Source organism: Oryzias latipes, chromosome 5, assembly GCF_002234675.1.
Source record: "Oryzias latipes chromosome 5, ASM223467v1".
NCBI classification, from domain to species: Eukaryota; Metazoa; Chordata; class Actinopteri; order Beloniformes; family Adrianichthyidae; genus Oryzias; species Oryzias latipes.
In genome coordinates this window covers 11,202,304-11,222,562 of record NC_019863.2, presented here as the reverse complement: position 1 = coordinate 11,222,562, position 20,259 = coordinate 11,202,304, and the positions used below count along the sequence as shown (strand labels likewise).

The 20,259-nt window shown below is 38.7% G+C and overlaps 1 protein-coding gene across 1 annotated transcript in view; it reads left to right on the top strand.

The window, feature by feature from the left end:
- The window catches only part of ppp1r16b (protein phosphatase 1 regulatory subunit 16B), a 92,731-nt gene that overhangs the window by 57,574 nt on the left and 14,898 nt on the right, over positions 1–20,259 (top strand). Inside the window, exons 3-4 of the mRNA XM_004068771.4 lie at positions 7,715–7,785; positions 16,273–16,418. Coding sequence (XP_004068819.1) covers positions 7,715–7,785; positions 16,273–16,418 — 217 coding nt within the window. The remainder of the gene's footprint in view (positions 1–7,714; positions 7,786–16,272; positions 16,419–20,259) is intronic.

Sequence of the window (20,259 nt, the reverse complement as noted above, 5' to 3'; positions counted from 1 at the left end):
ACTTCCTGAGCGTGGATAAAGTAAGAAATGTTTGACTTTTTTTTTAGATGCTTCAGCCTTTTAAGAAGCTGCAACTACTCATAAATATGTTTAAAATAGTAATGATCACATTTGAAAAATACATAATTTTTAGAATTTTGATTTTTTTTTTTATAATTAATGTTTCTTTACTGGCACTAAACCAATTAAATCATAAATAAAGGTATTACCGGTATTAGTTCACATTTTTTGAGGCAAAATGTAGACACAAGAAAAAATAGTTTAAATGCAGGTGCCTACAAATTCTTTTTTTCTTTTTCCTCTATTTTGTTATTAAGCGTATGGTTTTGTTTTTCATGTGTTGTTAAATATAGCTATGTACCTTTAAATGGTTTGTAATCTTGAACTGGAGGACTCTGGAAGGACCAGAGGAGGCTTCTTCATTAATGTTGTGTTAGGACTGATTTCCATTCATCCTTGCTTCGATGCACTGCACACGTCATTTGTGCATTTTTGGTTTTGTTGCTCAATGTTGATTGCTTCATCATTATTAAGGCTCATTTTAATGATCATTTTATAGTGTTTGTAACTGTAATTACCGGGATAATATCCCTGCCATGAGATGCACCCACTCATTTGTGAGTGTCTGTCAGAAGCTAATGCATGCAGAGAGTCAGCTGCTTATGCTGATTAGTTTTTGCGGCTGAAATGATTTTATATGTGTGAGAGATCGCATTGTAAAGATTTGGCAGTCTAGACATAATTGCCAATTTTTTTGTTTCATCACCTTAGTTTATTAAAATTGTATTAGCTACAACACTAAAACTGCTAATAACACATTCTTTTTGTTTTTGTTTGTTTTTTTACTTTGGCCCTGGCATGAAAGCTGTAACAATGAATCAAGCTGTAAGTAGCTCTGAGTAAGACGAATTATAGGACAAATAGTAGATCTCCAGCTTTTCTAGAGCCTACTCGCATCACAATGTTTGTGACATCCACTTATTGCACCGGAGTACGTATAAACTGTGCCTGAGCTCAAATGGTAAAGGATTGCTTTGAGTGTAGGGCGGACTAACAAGCTTCAACCCACGGTTGCATTTTTGCCACAGTTTGATTCAGATATGTGTTCTGACTATTCCCTCGGATGCTTCACTATTAAAGCATTTGTATGCACTATAAGACGCAGAGGTTTGTGGTTTGGCACACTCACACTGTCAAATGCAAACTTTGTTCTTCTGAGCTTAGCGTCAGCACCTTGTAAAAGATAAAAAAAAAAAAATTCATCAACACTCAAAGATTCAACAGTTGGTGAGGTAGAGCTGAAAGGAAAAACCAACATTACAGCCATGCAGACCAGAAACCACATCATAAAATATGCATTAAAAAGAGCAATGAAAACATTCATGAATATCAAGTCCAGTTAAAATTCTATCAAAGTGTGTGAGTGTGTCAAAGTCCTTCTTTTTTTCTCTTGTTTACTCTCATTTCTGTGATGCTCTTCCCTCCATATCAGGCACCATCTACAGCATTACACAGTGTACCTCAGATCTACTTTATCTTAACCACTGCATCAATGGCCGACCCTTTCAGAGAGAACAATTTAGTGCCATAAGAGTCTTTGAATGCATGTCTTTGGAAAAAAAAACCAAACCACAAATAGGATCTCTCATATGTCTCAAGTACTTATAACATAAGAGTTCTGAAAGGCTTACAGAGGTATCTGCTGTGGACACGCACTATAAGACAACTGTCACTCTCTGATTGCTTTCCTAGACTCAAACAGAGTGTTGATGCATTCTGTGAGCTCACCTAGGATGCTCACACTGAGCAACACCAATGGAACAAATATTCCTACTCATAACCTCCTTTCAAGTGTTATTGTGTATTTACAAATATTCTTCTGCACATTTCCTCACCAGTTTGAGCTGAACAGTCATCTTTGTACGAGTCTGACACAGCCGTGGAGGAGAAAGGAAACAACCTGCTGTTTATCGAGTCGTTGTTCGGCTAAACCAGGGGTCGGCAACCTTTTTTACTCAAAGAGCCATTTGGGACCGCCCCTAATAAAAAAGAAAGCACCCGGAGCCACAACCCGTTTTGATATCATTATATATATTATGCATGTATATATTATTCAAAGGTGCTCATTACGTCGATCGCGATCGACATGAGTGTAGATTGCGGGCCAGAAAAGATTTAAAAAAAAAAAAAAAAAAGTACTTCTTTAAAATCCACCAGCCAATCAAAATCCTCACTGAGAAGTACGGGACTTGATTGACATGTAGATTGGCCAATCGGACATCGTCTGAAGCAGACGTCGCTGCAAATGCACATTGTGTTCTTTGACGGATGATACCGCGGCCGCGTGTGGGAGGAGCTACTGGTTCTGGTCTGATCGCTGCATGGAGCGATGTGTTTATCAATGCATGGTAGACACGGAGAATGTGGAGAGATCAGGTTTATTGTTTTGAAGAGTTCTACTTGGTAATCATGTTTCCATGTTTGAGTTCATAAAATCATCCCAGGGAAAGTCTCTGCTTCAACTCCCGCAGTGAAAGCTGCATCTAAATCTGACGCCCGTGTTTGCATCTCTCTGACAGAGTTTGAAGCCAAAGCCCCTCCTCCGCCTCTTTACCTGCTTTTCCTCTCTACCTGTTCACATCCTCTGCAGCTGAGATTTGTTTCCCCCACGCTCCTCAGTGTGTCCTACACAGAGAGCGCAAAATACGATAGTCGGTGTAGGATGCAGGTTATAGCAGGGATAGAGCGGGTTAAGCAAATGAATGAAAGAAGGCGCTCCGCTGAAGAAATATTCAATAGTGTACACATTTTATTATTAGTCTGAACTATCTTTTATTTAGAAAAATCTTTTATTTTATCAGTCCAGTATGAAAAAAAAAACCATCAACAAAAGCTATGTTGGGCGGTTTTTGGCTGGGTCTGGCGGTTTTCAGATGACTTTTGGGCTGGAAAACTGTGACTCTATCTGGCAACACTGGCGCGAACTCTCAGTCTGTCATCAGCGAGGTGGTCTCTGCTTTGCGGTACGTCAAGTTCCCGGCAGAAGATCGGAGTGTTTATTGAAGCCGCCCCGCGTGTCTCCTCCTGCTATCAGCTCTGCAGGTCTCGCCCGATAAATACGAGCTCATTACGAAGCTGTTTTTTACGTGGCACTCGCTTCGTGCGGAGCCATCAGCGTCTCTGAAATGCCATGAAAAATGAACAAACTAAAATAAAATTTAAATATTATAAAATACTCATTATTTTCCAAAGTCACAGGGAGCCACAACAGAAGGATGAAAGAGCCACATGTGGCTCCGGAGCCATGGGTTGCCGACCCCTGGGCTAAACCATGTTGTATTACTACACACATTACTGAATGGATTTCCAATGCAGTTTTGTTTTTAGACAAATCAGAACTTTTGAGGAATGTATTTCTCTTTATTCACCAAATAAGTTTTCCAACTGAGTAATTTTCCTGTAATTTATTAACTACACCATATTCCCTGACATGTAATTTGGCTTTTGAAACTGAACACTTCCAGTACATCAGGTTTTGGAATTTAACTCTATCATATATTGCTACACTTTGTTGTTCCTTGTGTTACATAGCCAGACATACAACTTATAACAAATGTATGCTGATGGTGTATGCTCTTTGCATACCAGTTAAAATTAAAAAAACAAAAACACTATTTAATTGACATCAATGGTCTTTAAACTTACATTCATTGCTGTTCATAGATCATGCTGCAGGCACTGCTGGAGAGATGATGTGAGACACTGATTTAGACCAATTGTCACTGAGGCTGAGCTGGATAAACTCTGTGTTATTGGTTATATTTTTGTCCTGGAATCAAACAAGAGTGCAAGCAGCTGCAGACAGCTACCCAACATTGTCTCTGTGTTCCAAGGCCAAACAGCTGATGGTGACTGTCTCTTTGTAGGTGATTCCGCAAAATGAGACGTTTAAATGAGACAGCCAGTGACGGTGATGGACGTAGTCTTTGTTTAGAGCTTATCTGTGGTTTAAAAAAAAACAGAATTCAAGATGTTCTCTAATTTCATTTTCGTGAAAACAGTTTCTTCAAAATCCAGATTCTTCATTTGGATTCAAAACAATGAACCAGGATTATTAATACTAAACTAGTCTTTAAAGGGAAAGCTGCAGCCTACTATTTTTTGCTTTTATTAACTGAAGGGTTGTCTCTTTTCATAAAGCTCCAAGAAAGCTGCTACATGCTTTAATGAATAAAAGAAATTCAGGAGCACACTGCTACTGATTGAAAATGGATGATGAGAAACACCAACACTTAAACTGGAGGTATCTAGAGGATTTTAACTCTTTATAAGCACTAAAGCAGGGGTGTCAAAGTCATTTTCACCAAGGTGCCACATCAGCATAGTGGCTGTCCTCAAAGGGCCAGATATAACTTAGGCTACGTTCACACTGCAGGGCTTAATGCTCAATTCGGATTTTTTGAAAAAATCCGAATTGTTTGCTAGACCGTTCACATTTCCAAGTAAATCCGAACCTTTGTCATCTCCAGTGTGACCGTGACACGACCCAAACGAGACCCGCATGCGCAGAAGCCAGAAGAATACTCAACGGTGAACGACGTCACTTGTTTGCGGAGCAGATGTCAACAACAGTGTTGTCAAAAGCGGAGCTCTTTTTGTAATATTACATTTATTTTCACGAAGGAGCAGCACAATTACAATCTTCTCATTTTAAGAAGGCAATGGAGTCGGGATCGTCTGTACCCACTGTTGTGGAATGGAAATGTGTATGTGTTGGAGCCGCTCGCCCGCGTGTGTGCAAGCGCGTGCCGCGATAGAGAATAGGGGGGGGGGGGCAGTGTGTGCGCGCATTCATGTTTTGTGTTACGGAGGACGGTAATAAAAGAAGGTTTCCCCCAAAATAAATGCTATGGACTCTTTATTAACCCGTTCTGGAGAATCTAAGGATCAGAACAGGGAGGAGGAGGAGGAGGATCGCCTCGGGTCCCCCGCGCTTGAGCTCGGTCAAAGGGGAGAAAGAAAAAAAAGTTATCGCGGGAAAGGTTCAACACCACGCTCTGCCATTTAGCTGGAAATTTTTTCAAAAACCGCCCAGAGTAATAAGAGCCCTGGAGTTTGGCCTGAAAAGAGCGATCAGCCCAAATATTAATCCAATCGGGGATCTCGCTTCCCTTCCACTGACTGATCTCAGCAGCATCGTCCACCATGGTTGATGTTTACGTTCTCGTTCCCGCCTACTTCAACGCAAAATGATGACGTTTGTTGCGTGTCGATGACGTACAGTTCGGAATCAAGTCGCCTGGCCGGTCAGACGGCGGTCGCAATTGAAAAGAACGGCTACAATTCGGAATCAGGACGGCAAACCCAAGTGGCCTGGGTCGCAATTGAAAAGATCGGATCTGTGTCATTCAGACTGTCATGAAAAGATCGGAATTGGGCCGCTTAGGGGCAAAAAATTCGGAATTGGGTCGTTTCAGCCTGCAGTGTGAACGTAGCCTTATACATGTAACTAAATGTAATGAAAAATAAATGTAACTACTCCTTAATGTTAAATAACTTATTTATTTATTTATTTAAACATTTTAAAGTGAGAATTCCAGTTGCATAGAAAACATATGTTTGCTTGTTACTTTAGCATAAATCCTTTTACATTTGATTCTGTCAGGTTAGGTTATATTGACAGTGTTTAAGTACTAATGTACAGTTGCCCAATCCGATATTTCAAGTCCGATTCCCACTAGATAGGACTAAATACACACCAATTTTTTTTTATGTTAAGAAATTAAAACTCTTGTGCTCTTGCGGGCCACATAAAATGACATGGAGGGCCACATTTGGCCCCTGGGCCTTGAGTTTGACACGTGCACTAAAGCATTGTACCAAGTCTTGTCTTTGAGATCTTTTCTTCACAAAGGCAGAGTCCAGTTTTTCAAAGTTTGGCAGTGATTCTTCTCTCTGGAGCCTAAATGCTTGATTGAAGAGCACAATTATCTTATTTATCAGGTGAACCAAGATAAATATTTATCGCCGCTCGTTCTTGTTTGACTTTGTCTGATAAGGTTCTACACTTTGCAAAGTGAGGGTAAATGGGAACAAAAATCAGAGCAAGTAGAAAGAACGGATGTCTTGGGTTTTCCATGGTCATGTTAGTTTTTTTTAGCAAAAGAGAGATGTACAGTGTAGGGTTGGGCGATGTCCCCTAAATTGGCCGTTGACGATGTTTGCTGTCAACCATCGGGATGGACTATGACATCGTCGGGGGGGGGCTATTTTTACATTTTTCGTTCTTATACAACTGCTATTCGTTATTTTACTTTTTTTTATTTTATTTCCCAACTAATGACTAATCCGCAATGATCCAGTATAAACTGAGGGAAGTGACTTTAACAAAAAAAGTAACAAACAAAATAGAAAAGAAGTAGTCCGCTCCCGCACTTCACTAGTGAAGTGGACCGGCGGAGCGCGGACTTACAGCATTGTGTTTGATGGGAAGGGAGGGGGGGTGCTTTGTTACATGAGCGGTGTGTGTGGAAGATTTAAGACTGTGATCCGTCCCGCACCTCTAGGGGTACGAGGCTACGAGCTACCGAACTCAGAACCGGGTCTAAAAGTGTGTCTGAGCACAGCTCGGATCGTCAGCAAACACACAGGGGTTTGAGCTTCAAAGCAGAAATGTTGATCAGTCCTTATAAAACAGTCAAACAATGACGTGGATTTGTGTTTCCAGTTGTGTCCCGACTAAATAAAGGCTGATGTTATTCCCACATGTTTACGTGCAGCGCCACCCAAAGCTAATGTTGTTAGCCCGTGTTAGCATACTGCTAATCCTGGCTTCTTTCCGGCTCCGTCCAGAAAAAGCACTGACCACACGGATTAAAATTCAAATGACGAGCGAACAGGTGTTTCATAATAACCGTAACATTATTAAAAGCACGTTTAGAAGATCGTCTCGTATATTACCGAGCTGACATGTCAATGTATATAGCCGCTCGGCGCTGTTTAACATAGTTTTGTATTGAATTGTTACTTTCAATAAAGTTTGAAAAAAAAAGCCGCTCGGCGGAATTTTCCCCCCTTCCGGTTTTCAAACCCTACTGCGCATGTGCGAATGATTTATTCCGAATGAAAGTGTGACCTTAGTGTACGTTTTTATATTCTGAAAACATTTTTCTGGGCCCATGTACACGGTTGGATTCTAATCCGACCATTGATCCCATCAACAATTTTGTACATGTAACCGCGGCTTATGGTGTCGACTCGCAACGTGGCAGGGGCGTGGCATCACAATGGTGTCTCTCCATCGGGATGTCAGTCACCCATCACGATGGACGATAATATCGTCCATCGGCACAACCCTAGTTCAGTGGAGTATCTCTGCATCATTACATCCTCCTGCTTCAGTTGCCTTATAAAACCTTTCTTTCAATCCATGTTTTAAGGTTTGTTAGATAATATTCCAGCTAAAAAGGTTATATCCTGCGACAGTCAACCGCAGATTCCTCAGTGATTTTACAAATCAATGCTAGTAAGTTGTAGATATAAATGTGTTTACAGAGTTTTATTCTGGGTTAGTTTGAACATCTACCTTTATCTGCAGCAAGCCGGGACAAGAATTATAAATCATTTTCCCAAATAAAAGGCTTTTGTTTGGAGTGAGATCAAATATAACATTTCGTCTCCTTTCTTAATCTTGCCTTGTCTGTTGTTTCTACAGTTCGCTACCTGCTGAGGAGCAACGTGAGTCCAGACCTCTGCAATGAAGACGGTCTCACCGCACTGCATCAGGTGGGATTTTAATCATGGATTTGTCTCACTATCTTCCTTGGACTGCTCAGTGTTGAGGTTGAATACCACCATTTGATTATGAAGCATATTTTGTTTTTTTTTAATGGTAAAATAGTTTTTTTGGTCTAACTTAACAGATCCCATCTTACTTTTTGAAATATTAATAACAATTGTCCTGATGAGTTTACTAAGACCATAATTAGAAGTTGTGAGCACTGCAGATGTTTTCTTCCTCCTAATAATGGTTTGTAATTGTGAGGAAATTAGTTTTGCACTCAGCTATGTTGATCATTGGTATGGAGAAAATGATTTGAGGGAGGCAGATTGACTCAAAATTAATTGTTGGTTTGAAAATCGTGAACTTGCATCTCTCAATCCTTTTCCACCTGAAATCCCTGCAATGTGCATTTTAAACAGAGCCTCGCTGCAGATGTCATTCAGTCGACCTTTAGAAAAATCTCCCTCCTTTTTCTCATTTTTCATCATTCCACTCACCTTAGGTCTGGAAAGAGTTTTTTTTTTTTTTTTTTACTCAAATGGCACTCCTGTCTTTCTGGTATCCCATTCAACATGACCCTCAATGGATTCTTCAAAAACAGAATCCCGAAAGAGCAGCTCTCTGTCTACAGATGTTTATAACAGATACTGCGGAAAAGGCTGAATGGATTTATTTCTCTACGCTTAATAAAAAATGTTCTCCTTTGGGGTTTTTCTTGGGGCTCATTTATGACACTTTCTGTTCTCTCAGTCTCTCTTAGAGGTTTTTTTTATGGATGCACCTCTTTCTTTCTTCTTCTGTCTTTTATATTTTCCATTTTGCCTCAGGTAACAGTGTCCATTTCCTCTCATCTCCTCAGCCGTCGAGCATCTAACATTTAGGCTCCTGCTGGGAGGCAGTGCAGAAAACAGAAGGAGACTAAAATGAAGTCCCACCAGTCAACCCCTGGTGTGGCAGGCGTCTGCCTAAAGATCAGAATCGGTTTGCAGCTGCTTGTTGGTTCTGTTACACGGCTGTAGTTTTTTTCTCGCCATCTATTATCTGCGATTTTGCACCGGGAGCCGCCCTGGTATTACAACCATTAAGGCTGGCTTATGTCACTAAACACCGGACACCTTGAATACACAAGCGCATGTCAAACACAGCAAAAGCATGAGATAAGTGAGAAAAGCTGGTTTTCTCTAAATGAGATGTCGTGGGATGGCCTCTCCTTTCTGAAATGTGACTTTAATCAAAAGAGCTTCAGGGTCACTTTATGTAAGGAAACTAACACACACACACACACACACACACACACCCCTCACACACACACACATACACAAACGCATAAATTTCTTCTTTTTTATTTTGTCATTCTTGTCAGAAGAAGCACCTTGATTAAAGCATTTGAGATAAGGAAGTCTAACTTTGTTTATTTTAATCATTTTGAAGGCCCTTTTAGGTGGTGTGTGGAAGAATATTACTTGATTGAGAAATTCTAGAGATAATATAGTTAAATATATATAATATAGCCATTACATAATTATTTTAATGACTTCATGATGAGTTCATGGGAGTTTGCATGTTCTCCCCGTGCATGCGTGGGTTTTATCCAGGGACTCCAGCTTCCACCCATCGTCCAAAAACATGCTTCATAGGTGGATTGGTTAATCTAAATTGTCCCTAGGTGTTAGGGCTGCACGATATGAGGAAAACTCGCGATATGCGATATTTGAGATTAATATTGCGATAACGGTATAATTTGCGGTATATAAACAAATAAAATAATAATAACAAAATAACCAAAAACATCATTCCCATTTTATTGCAACAGTTTAAAAATTATACTCCAAATGACCCTCGATGACATAGGAGGCGAACATCTAACATAATAGGCCTCCATCCAATTGGTCAACAACGTGAAGGCTTCCATCCGATTGGTCAAATGCATAAAGGGATTAAGTTGATTGTTTAAATGCTTCAAGCTGCCATAAGTTTGTTTTAACACATTTAAGGTTTACGATTTATTGCGATTTTCGCTTTCTTTTGCGATATGCATATTGCACAGCTGGATATTGCGATAACGATAAATTTGCGGTATATTGTGCAGGCCTAATAGGTGTGAATGTGAGTGTGCGTGGGTGTGTGATTGTGGCCCGGCGAAAGACTGGCGACCTGTCCAGCCTTCGCCCACAAGTGGCCGGGATAGGCTCCGGCCCCGGGAACTAAGGGCTTAGAAGATGAATGAAAGAAAGAATTATGAACAAAAACCCTTACTTGAGTTTAAAAGGATTTTAAGATAAATGTGTTTATGTGGTGGCAGCTGACAATCTTTTCATTATTTCAAATACTTGATGTCCAAAAAACTGATTGATTGTTTTAGAGCAGCCCATGTCATATATCGATTATTATGGTATTGATAGAAAGTGTATATGAGTTTTTTTGAATTGCTCAGACAAATGTTCCCTCTGTTTTTTGATGTGCTTTTATTAAAGCACTCTGGAGCTGATATTTTATTTAATTTTTTATTTTTCCCCTTGTTTGTTCAAGATAATAAAAAACATCTCCCTTGCTGGTGTAAAAGTATTTGTTGGAAATCTGTTAGAATACAGAAAACTCCATAAAGGCCACTTGTAGCAGTGATTTGATCTTTAACAGCACCAAAATATTACAAGTTTAAATTAAAATGCCTCTAAAATGAGGCTTTCCACAGCAATTATTAGGTTAGATTAAAAAAATAGATTAATTAGATCAACTTAGTACAGGTCACAATCACTTGATTGCACAAAAAAGAAATCGCACGACAGCCCTACCGTTATAATTCAAGAAGTAAAGTTTCTTTACAACATCTGTCTGTGACATGAACAGCACAGACGTAAAAAGTACTGAAACATTGTTAAAATGTTATTGAATATTGTTTAAAAAAACTCCTAGTTCACTAACACCCTTATATTAATTATAATGCTTTAGTAATCTTTTTGAATGGGATGAGGCTAGAAGAAGACGATAAACTTTAAGTTTAACTCTCCCTAAAGCCCAGGACACAGAACTCCTCTGATGCCTCAGCTGTTTCTCAGACTCCATTTATCCTTTTGGCCTTTTGGTCCATCCCTAACAGCTAAATGTCAGATTCAGATCGCATCACTGTTGATAGGTTGCATTTGTTTGCCCAGCTCTGGGCAAATTTAAAGCCCAGTGAGGCTTTTATCTCTGGCAGTCTTAGCTGTGTTCTTATGCACCTGGCCCTGCTCTCACTCAACCAACTCTCCTGTATTTCACTTTTAGTATCTTCCCTGCCACTCAAAAACCTTCGCCCCATTTGTCAGATTTAAACGATTTATCGTCATTTATTTCAAATGGAAGTCATTTGAAACTCCAAATATCTGCCATATTTAATGCAGATCTTCAGTCTGAACTGCAGTCCTCTCAGCCCACTGATGGCTTCCAACAGAACAGCTGTTGTTTTCCAGCCTCACAAAGACACAGTCCCATGCTTATTGTATTTTGATGAACAGAAATGGGTTTCCCTGCTTTGTTTTTTGCTAGTTGTGTGTGTACATTTCTAGCCAAAAAGCTATGGTGTAATCCTAGTGTTTAACATCATGTTTTGTTTAGGAGCAGCTTAGACTTAATATTGGCTGATGTGCAGCTAAGTTATAGAAATAAAATCTACCACTACTCCAGTTCCAAACTCAAACAGTGGAACGATATTAGATGTTGCTGCAGCTTCAGCTCACCATGTAACATTCAGCTGTCCATTGATTGGTTTACACACCAATGATGACAGTAAAACCCTGGGGTTATGTGCACTAACCTGGTACAATCTATTCAAGCTCCAAAATGAATAGATTTTCAAGCTGTTGGGAGACTGCAGTAGAACAGCATTTCAGGACAGAAAAACTCTAGATTGATTCCATATAATTGAAAACATTTGATGTATATGATATCATGTGATACAAAAAGGATTCTCACAGTTTGCTGCAATTGATGCTTCCAGATTGTCAACACTACTAATACTGAGTATAGATACATTTGGAATTATTCCTTCAAACATGTGCTGGCAAACCTGAAACCTTTATTATGTCTCAGTGCGCTCCATCCTGACCATGGTGTTGCATTAGATCAGTGTTTTTCAACCGGTTATTAGCCACGGCACACTTTATCCTTGACAAAAATCCTGCGGCACACCAGCATCCAAAAATTGAAAAAAGGAGAAACTCTACAGTCTGTATTGATGTACAGTCCCTTTGCAATCCCACATGCATTTTTGTGATAATTGTGGCAGAAAAAGCTGGAAGTTGCAGCTGTTTTTTCTAAAAGATGTAACAAAAGTTAAGTTAGTTTTCCGTAACAATTTTCAACTAAATAATTTGAAATTTTACCCTGGTAGTTGTTTTATCCCCTTCAGTTTATTAACATGCAATTTGATTTAACCTCACAAAAAAACAAATATATTCTTCTTGTATTCATTTTTTTATATTTATTTCAATGTTAGTGCAGAGGCAATTGTAATTTTTTGAACAATTGTATGATCACAATATGTTTGATACATTTTACACAAAAAGACCAACATTATACTTAGGTTTTCTGTAGCTACACTAAAAGTAAACATGTTGAAGTATTATTAGTTTTCCTCTTGTCTTAATCAAAGATAAAGTCTTTGAAAACTTTAACAAAAATATTTTATTTCTTTTTTGATAATTCAATTGTTTCAATTTAGTTAAATTGTGTCTGTTGGCCACTTCCCCTCAATCCTGCTTCTTGTTTTTACTTCTTTAGTTTAACATAAAATAATCCAGACCTTATTAGAAAAGTGTTTCAGTTAGAAAGATGACTTGGACTAAACTCTGGGATGTTTGGCTGTTAATAAACACAAACCTTGAAGGAATACTAAACTGTTTATCTCTGATTTCATCAAGAAGATTTAAAAACTGTTTGTGTGGTTTGTTGTGGTTTCAAGACGTTTAACAGAGAAGACTCATTGTACGCTGAGACGCTGTCACTTTGACTCTATGCATTATGGGAGATGTAGTGCGAAAACTGCAGCAGAAGGCAGACAGACTCGCGTCTCTGGAACTGACAGAATTTACGAGCTAAATCGGAACAAGGAAGTGAAGACTTTAACCACTTCTGATTGGTCAGACTGATGACGTGTGATTAAGTCTCCAGGAACGATTGGTGGAGACAGTTAAAGGGGCGGGACTTTTCTGAAAACAGAGCTAAAGCTGCAGCTAAATCACGGTACCGACATTCTTATCAAAGTGTCTGTAATAGAATCAAATAAACAGAAAGAAAAAAGTATTTTATGATCTTTCATATTCCTAACTACTCAGTGTTTTATCAGGGCCTGTTAGGATGAACACAGAGCTGATATCCTGGATATGGTAAATGTTTTAGATCAGTGAATGGGTAGTTTCCCACGGCACACCTGACCATCTCTCACTGGTTGAAAAACACTGCATTAGATCACGCACAGAAAAACATTTAGTTCACATGTGTTTTGTAGGCTTGGAGAAAATATTCCACCATGTCCCCTGGGATATTTTATAGAGGTTTTCTAGTTGTAAAGGATGATCCATCCCAGTCCAAACAGAGGAGGAGCTTGGTTCTCATAACTGCAATCAAGACAGACTGGTTTCTGATCAGAGTTGGAGCTTTGTCAGGGTTGCTCAATCTTTGAGCTGCAAAAATGCCAAGGGGTGTAAGGTTGATGGTGTCTTAACTTTGTCCTTTCTGCTTTTTCAAGCCATGATCATCAGATCTCTTGAAAAAGAAATGTCCCTCCCCTCCAAGTTAAAGACAAGTCAACAACCCCAGGTGGAGAAGTTTAAGCATCTGATGTTCTTTTCACAAGTGATGGAAAAATATATGGGAGATTGACTGACTGGATTAGCGGGACACTGCAATCTTTTTTTCTTTTTTTTACCAGTCTTACATAGGGATGCACCAAATATTTGACAACCAAATGTATTCGGCCAAATATTGCTAAAAATCAATGTTCAGCTTTGGTGGGAATGAGGCTGAATAACAGCGCATGACACAATCAACGTGCATTGGTGATCCAGCGCCTATTTTAAATGTCAGAACAGCAAGAGGAATACGATAAAAGAGACGGCTGCAGGGACTAAAAGGAAGACTACCGTAGCTGTGATAGCTGCTCTCCTTCCATGTCCGACGTGTTTGAAAAGATGAAAACATTTGCAAGGGATTGATGTTTTGTGTAAAGGCATAGCCTTATTTACAAAGTTGTATACAATTTATTCTAGACTAATACTGCAGTATTTAAAAAAATAAAGAAAAACTCAACATCCTTATATGATATTCGGTCACTATTCAGTATTTGGCCAAGCGTTTTAATTATTATTTGGCTTCTGCCTCAAATTTTCACTTTGGTGCATCCCTATTCTTACAGTATCTTGCAGTGTTCCTTCCTCCACCCATGAGCTTGAGCTGCGGGTTGTGAGCAAACCGATATGAACACGGATGCAGGGGATGAAAATGGGCTTTCTTCATTTGATGCCTGGAGTCCTTGTTAGAGACAAAGCAATAAGTTAATCCTTTTAGGCGGAACTCGGAGGACAACAGCAACACTGCCACATCAAATTGATGTGGTTTGAACATCGATTTAGAATGCCACAGCGACAAATAATGAAGACAATATTTGTTTTATGATAAAAGCTTTTTGTGGGGGGGATGGTTTCACTTCACTTGAACAACATTTATCAACTGGTCATGTTTCCAGAGAGTTTTCTTCCAATCTGTAACCGGCTGCCCCCCCCCATTACAATTTTCCCATTTGCATTATGTATTCATTTAAGCGCTCCCCTGACCACACGCATGTGTCAAAGCAGCAATATCTGTGTAGTCAGGTAAAGTTTAAGCTAAAAAAAAAACACTCTTAAGGAATGCTCATGATGTCAGCGTGGTCTGATGGCATTTTCTTTGTTTTATCCTACTAAAGGTTCATCAGAATAGTAGAACAGACAAAAATGAAGTCAAGACATGCTTGTAAAAAAACTGCTATGAGAAAAATGATACCATGGGATATTTGAACAAGATTAGGTTGTAGTTGAAGTGAGGTTTACCTCTTTGATATTATATTAAAATTCAAGGTTGATATACTCAAAATGACATGAAACAATAAAGAAAATAAGACTTCACATTTTGCTATCAAATCTTATCTTGTGGTTTTTAAAAAGTAAAAAACAAATTGAAATGATTTGGTACAAACTACTGGGTATTGAAACTCTAACAAAACAAGACGACAAGCAGCCACACAATTGTACTGCAACCTTGTAATTTAAATATCCTGTAATCCTGGAGAAATCACATTCATGATGATATCCTGGGAATCAAATATGCAATCAGGAAGGTACTGTGAAAGTGTCTGTGTATGATTGTGTTTACGTTGTTTGGGGGAAAGCGTGTCTTATTTTGTGCCTCAGCAGGATCAACATAGGGTAAAAATATAATTTTCTCAATGGTCTCTTCTTTGTCACCAGTTTTTGACAAAATGTGTCTTTTTTTGTTATCAGTAGAGTCCATTATGACAAGATTACTGACATATTTTCAGAAAAGATGATATCGAGTTTGTAGTATTTTGAAGAGATATGGAGGCATTTGTAGAATTTAGTTGGTTTGTTTGAAGTCGGATGCACAAGGACCAAACAGGGTAATAATAAGTAGGTTTGGATAAATATATCTTGAGCACGACCAAAAAAAAACTATCAGCACTGATAAAAACAGGGGTCTGGATTGCCCTTTGTAAACAAAGCCTTTGGTCTAAATCCTGTTTTTGTAATTATATTGGACCCTCCTGATGTGACAAAGTCATTTTTATCTCCACACTTTTCACGGTCTGCCCTGCTGCTTTTCCTCCGTGTCTCCTTAGAGGCTGTGCAGTGCTGCCCTCACTCCAACTGCTTCTGATGGAGAAAAATGTTGCTGCTGGCAGATGCCAGATTGGAAGATATTTTTTTGTGGAAAGTTCTCCTCCCTTTTCACCCTCTAATCACACCCACTTTCACAAGGAAAATACTTTCTCCCCCTCGCTGCCTTTTCTTCTGTCTCTGTAGATGGGTGTGAGTTATGGGTGCATTTCCAGTTTTGTCTCAGATCCAGGAAGCCGCCTACACAATGGCTCATGTGTCACTGCGATTGTGTTCCTACTTGGCTGTATGTTTTCTCTGCACCCTTCAATATGTTGACTTCTGAGGATACACAGCCCCGATTCTTCTTTAACTTTTCATGTAGAGTGTTATGTTTTCCTTCCTTGCCTGCATTGATTGAGGTGTTGAAGTGTGCAGCATCAGTAAAGCATAGTTAGAAAAAAAAATCAGTGATGTCAATACTGACTAAAAAGATTGGTTTCAAACACGTTTTTGTACATTTTTTTTGTAAGGTCAATCTTTTTTTTCTCTTTTCACACCCTTGATTGCTGGAAATGTCACACCAATATCGTTATGTATCTCACATAAATGAAAGTTAACATTGTTGTCCTCTGTCTCTAGTGTTGTATAGACAACTATGAGGACATGGTGAAGATCCTGCTTGACCGAGGAGCCTGTGTCAACGCTCAGGACAACGAATTGTGGACTCCGCTGCATGCTGCTGCTACCTGTGGCCATGCTGGACTTGTCAAGATACTAATTGCACAGTAAGTCTTGCAGACAGGTTTCTCAAGCTTTCAAGGGCTAAACTAGCCCCATGTTGGGCTAATGGAATGTTCTACCCATTTTCTGAAGTTTTTCTGAGGGTTTAATAACACTGGTAATCTTAACAAGAGGTGATCATTTTTCAGTGCTACACTCTGTGTTGGAAATGCATTTTTAAATTAAATATAGAAGTTCTTTACATTTATAGTGGATAGTTAGTTCAAGTTGTGGTTATGACATGTAAAAAACTAGTCTCTCTGTATTTCAACAAAACCATGTATTCCGGATTAATCATAAATATTGCAATGTTTTGAGGCAACATTTACAGATTATCTACGACTAACTTTTTTATTGCTACAACACTCTGGTTTGGACTGGAAGAAATCATTTGTTCGCTTAATTTGGTCTGAATCGAGGCCTGAACATTGCATTTCGTCTGTATTCAGACTGCCATGAAGTGACTTTCCTGTTCCGGACTCTCTTCACTCGTTGGTCAGGAATTACGTGAGAAGAGAGAAGAAATTATGGAAGTCCTGTGCTTTGCAATCCTTGTCGGGGTAGTTCATTCAAACTTTATATTTTGCTGACCAATTTTGAACGTCTGTTGTCAACGTCAGGCCTAACACTTTTTACTAGCTTTATTGGTCCGGTGGAGGCGTGCTGCACGGCGGTTACTGGCAAGAAGACAGCTAAGAAGGCACGCTGATAAATGTTTATGACATATAGATTGCTAGGAAAACAGCGAGAACCAATGAGTGTCACGTTAAAATTTGTTTTAGTGGGCCTGAATTCATCCAACCACATTTCAATGAGTTGCTGTGTCTCATTGTTGTGGTGTTATGGGATTGTTTTTGAGGACTCTGTTAAGGAACTACAAAGTAGCTTTTAGGATAATGTCACAGCAGCACCGGGCACGTGCCGCTTAACGAGACCATTTTTCTTCTTTGATTATACCACAATCGTTGCTTTATATTTTTCAGCGGCTCATCTGTTGCTACATTCCTACTCTGTTTACATCACATGACCACTGGCTACGGTCGCCGTTTGGCTCAGTTGTGATCTCTGAGAACGGATTGTATTCAGCCTGAGGAATCTCTGAGTGAACCGAAGCTCAGTCCAATTGGAAACGAACCAACAAACTCTGGTTCACTTTAAGTGGACCAAAGGTGTCCAGTCTGAATACACCCTCTGTTTCTAATAGTTGGACAGCCTTTTTTACGTAAACATGCTTTCAAAGCTAAAATAGTTTACCTTGAAGCTACAAACTAGTCCGTCTGTATACAAATCTAACCCAGACAGGGTTACTGTCCATGCAGAAAATTGTGGGTTCCATTTCTCCACAGATGGCCAATTAAAAGAGTGTAGCCCATCCCACCCGGAAAATGAATAAATCAGAAGAGATATCAGCAGGACGGTGTATTAACTGGAACAGCTTGCTTCATAAAAGTGACTTAAGCAGATGTGAGATGGGTGCTTACGGTAGACATGAGTGTTTTCAACAAACGCAAACATTCATACTAATGATTGATGCTAAGACATACACGATTAAGACTTTATGGTCTTAAAAAAGCATAATATGACCCCTTTAAAATGTTGCATTGATCAGCCTTATGAAGATAGAGGGATGGTCTAAGGCACATGTGCCAAACTCAAGGCCCGGGGGCCAACTGTGGCCCGCCATGTCATTTTATGTGGCCCGCGAGAGCATAAAAGTTTTTAAATTCTTTAGTTGTTTACATATTATTTATGTGTAGCTGCTGTTGTAATTATTCATGGTTTGCAGATCTGTATGCAGACAAATTGTTGTCATCAAACCATCAGATGGATGCGAGGCTGTGTGCAGGCTTTTTTGTAAAATGTTACATGTAACACACGTTCTTTCTAGCTCAGTTTTATGTTATTTTTCTTTGTTCATTTGGACAGTTTGATTGTGGGTTTTAACAAGCGGAAAAAATTTAAAAGGATTAATGCATGAATAACAAGCAAACATGTTTTCTATGCAACTGTAATTGTCACTTTAAACAGTTATAATAGATTAATAATGAGATTAATAGATTAATAATGATTAATAATGAGTTTTTTAACATTAAGGAATAGTTGCATTTATTTTAGTTACATGTATAAGTTATATCTGGCCCTTTGAGGACAGCCACTATGCTGATGTGGCCCTCGGTTAAAATGAGTTTGACACCCCTGGTCTAAGGTGTCTCTACAATTAAACTATCATTATATAAAACAAACAAAAATTCAAAAACATCATAGAAATATCTAACTCTAAATGTTACAGCAGTTAATACACCTACATTTGTAGGAGAATGATCATGTTTGTAATTAGATTAGATTTAAAGAAAATGGCCGTTAATGCACCTGACAGCGGATACAAATGTGAAAGCAACGTTTGAAACAAAAGGCATTGAAAGAAAACAACACAGAACAGTGTACTGAAAGAAAAGAAAAATGTATAAATACATAAAAATAAGATTGATTAGCTCAAAATGTGTTTGGACCATATTCATTCCAATATTTTTATTCTTAACATGTCACTATGTCAGAATGTCTAAAGAGTACATTCTGGCTTATCTGTCATATTGATAAGTGCAAAAGTTTTTCATATTTTAATACAAGCGGAAATGTGTTGGATGAGTATGGCTCTAACCTTTCGACTGAATCACTCTGGTTTTATCAGATCTTAATTGAAGATACAATAATCATTTAGACACACTTAGAAGGATTCCAGACAAATGAATATAAAGTGTCACCACACATCCTGCTGAATTATTTCCTGCATCAACAGAAACCCCATTGCTGTCTTCTGTTGGCACTCAGGACCTGTCCAAACAATTGTGTTCTCATTTGAGCTCATTATGAGAATGACATGAAGAATTAATATAGGCAGGAGCAGCTGCTCAGAAATGGAAGAATTCATCACTGATTCAGAACATTTGTGGATTTTGTCTTTTTTAATACATTTCCCACATCTCTACAAACTTCTCACATGGAAAAGATGATTTGTACTCTCGCAATCAAAACCCACAATGGTTGCTGTCATAATGTAAAACTGACAAAAGTTGTTAATTACCAATTTAATGATACAGACCTAAACAAAAATGACCTAAAGAAAAATGATGGTTGCTGGTTCACCTTTTGGAAAATCCCTTCCGGGGTCGCCACAGCGAATCAACTTTCACTGATTTGCACAGGTAGTGTGGCAGATAGTTTTACGCTGGATGCTCTTCCTTACACAACCCTGTTTTTATCCAGGTTGGGGAACAGGTCTTCCAGTTGGGTCTTCCCCAACTGGAAGACCCATTCCTGGATGAAGCTAATTGTACCCCTGGGAATTGAACCCTGGTTTCCAATGTGCCAGACTTCCTTAACCAACTCAGCTATCCAGCCAACAAAACAAAAATGATGCTACCTTTCACAATGTTATGGAAGCGATTCTGTAGCATAATTAAAAATAAAAGTCAAAACCAGAAATGCTTTTCCATTTTCAAAATGAAGCTGCATTTTTTGACAAAATTAAAATGAAAAAGCAATCCACCAAAATGCTTTTTCATTTTTTCACTTCTACACAGCTTATTCTGTCACTTAATTAAAATGATAATGAAAATGGAATTTGACATTTCATTTTCAAAAAGTTCTCTGGTAAATGTGTAGCAAAATTCATTTAGAAATGTCTAATTTGACAATTAAAGTGGATTAAAAGAAATGCTTTTTCATTTTCTAAATGTAGCTGCATGAAATGACTCATAATTAAAATGAAGGAGCAGTACTTCAAAATGCTTTTTCCTTTTCTACTTGAAAACCGCTTATTCTGTATCATAATTAAAACGAAAATGG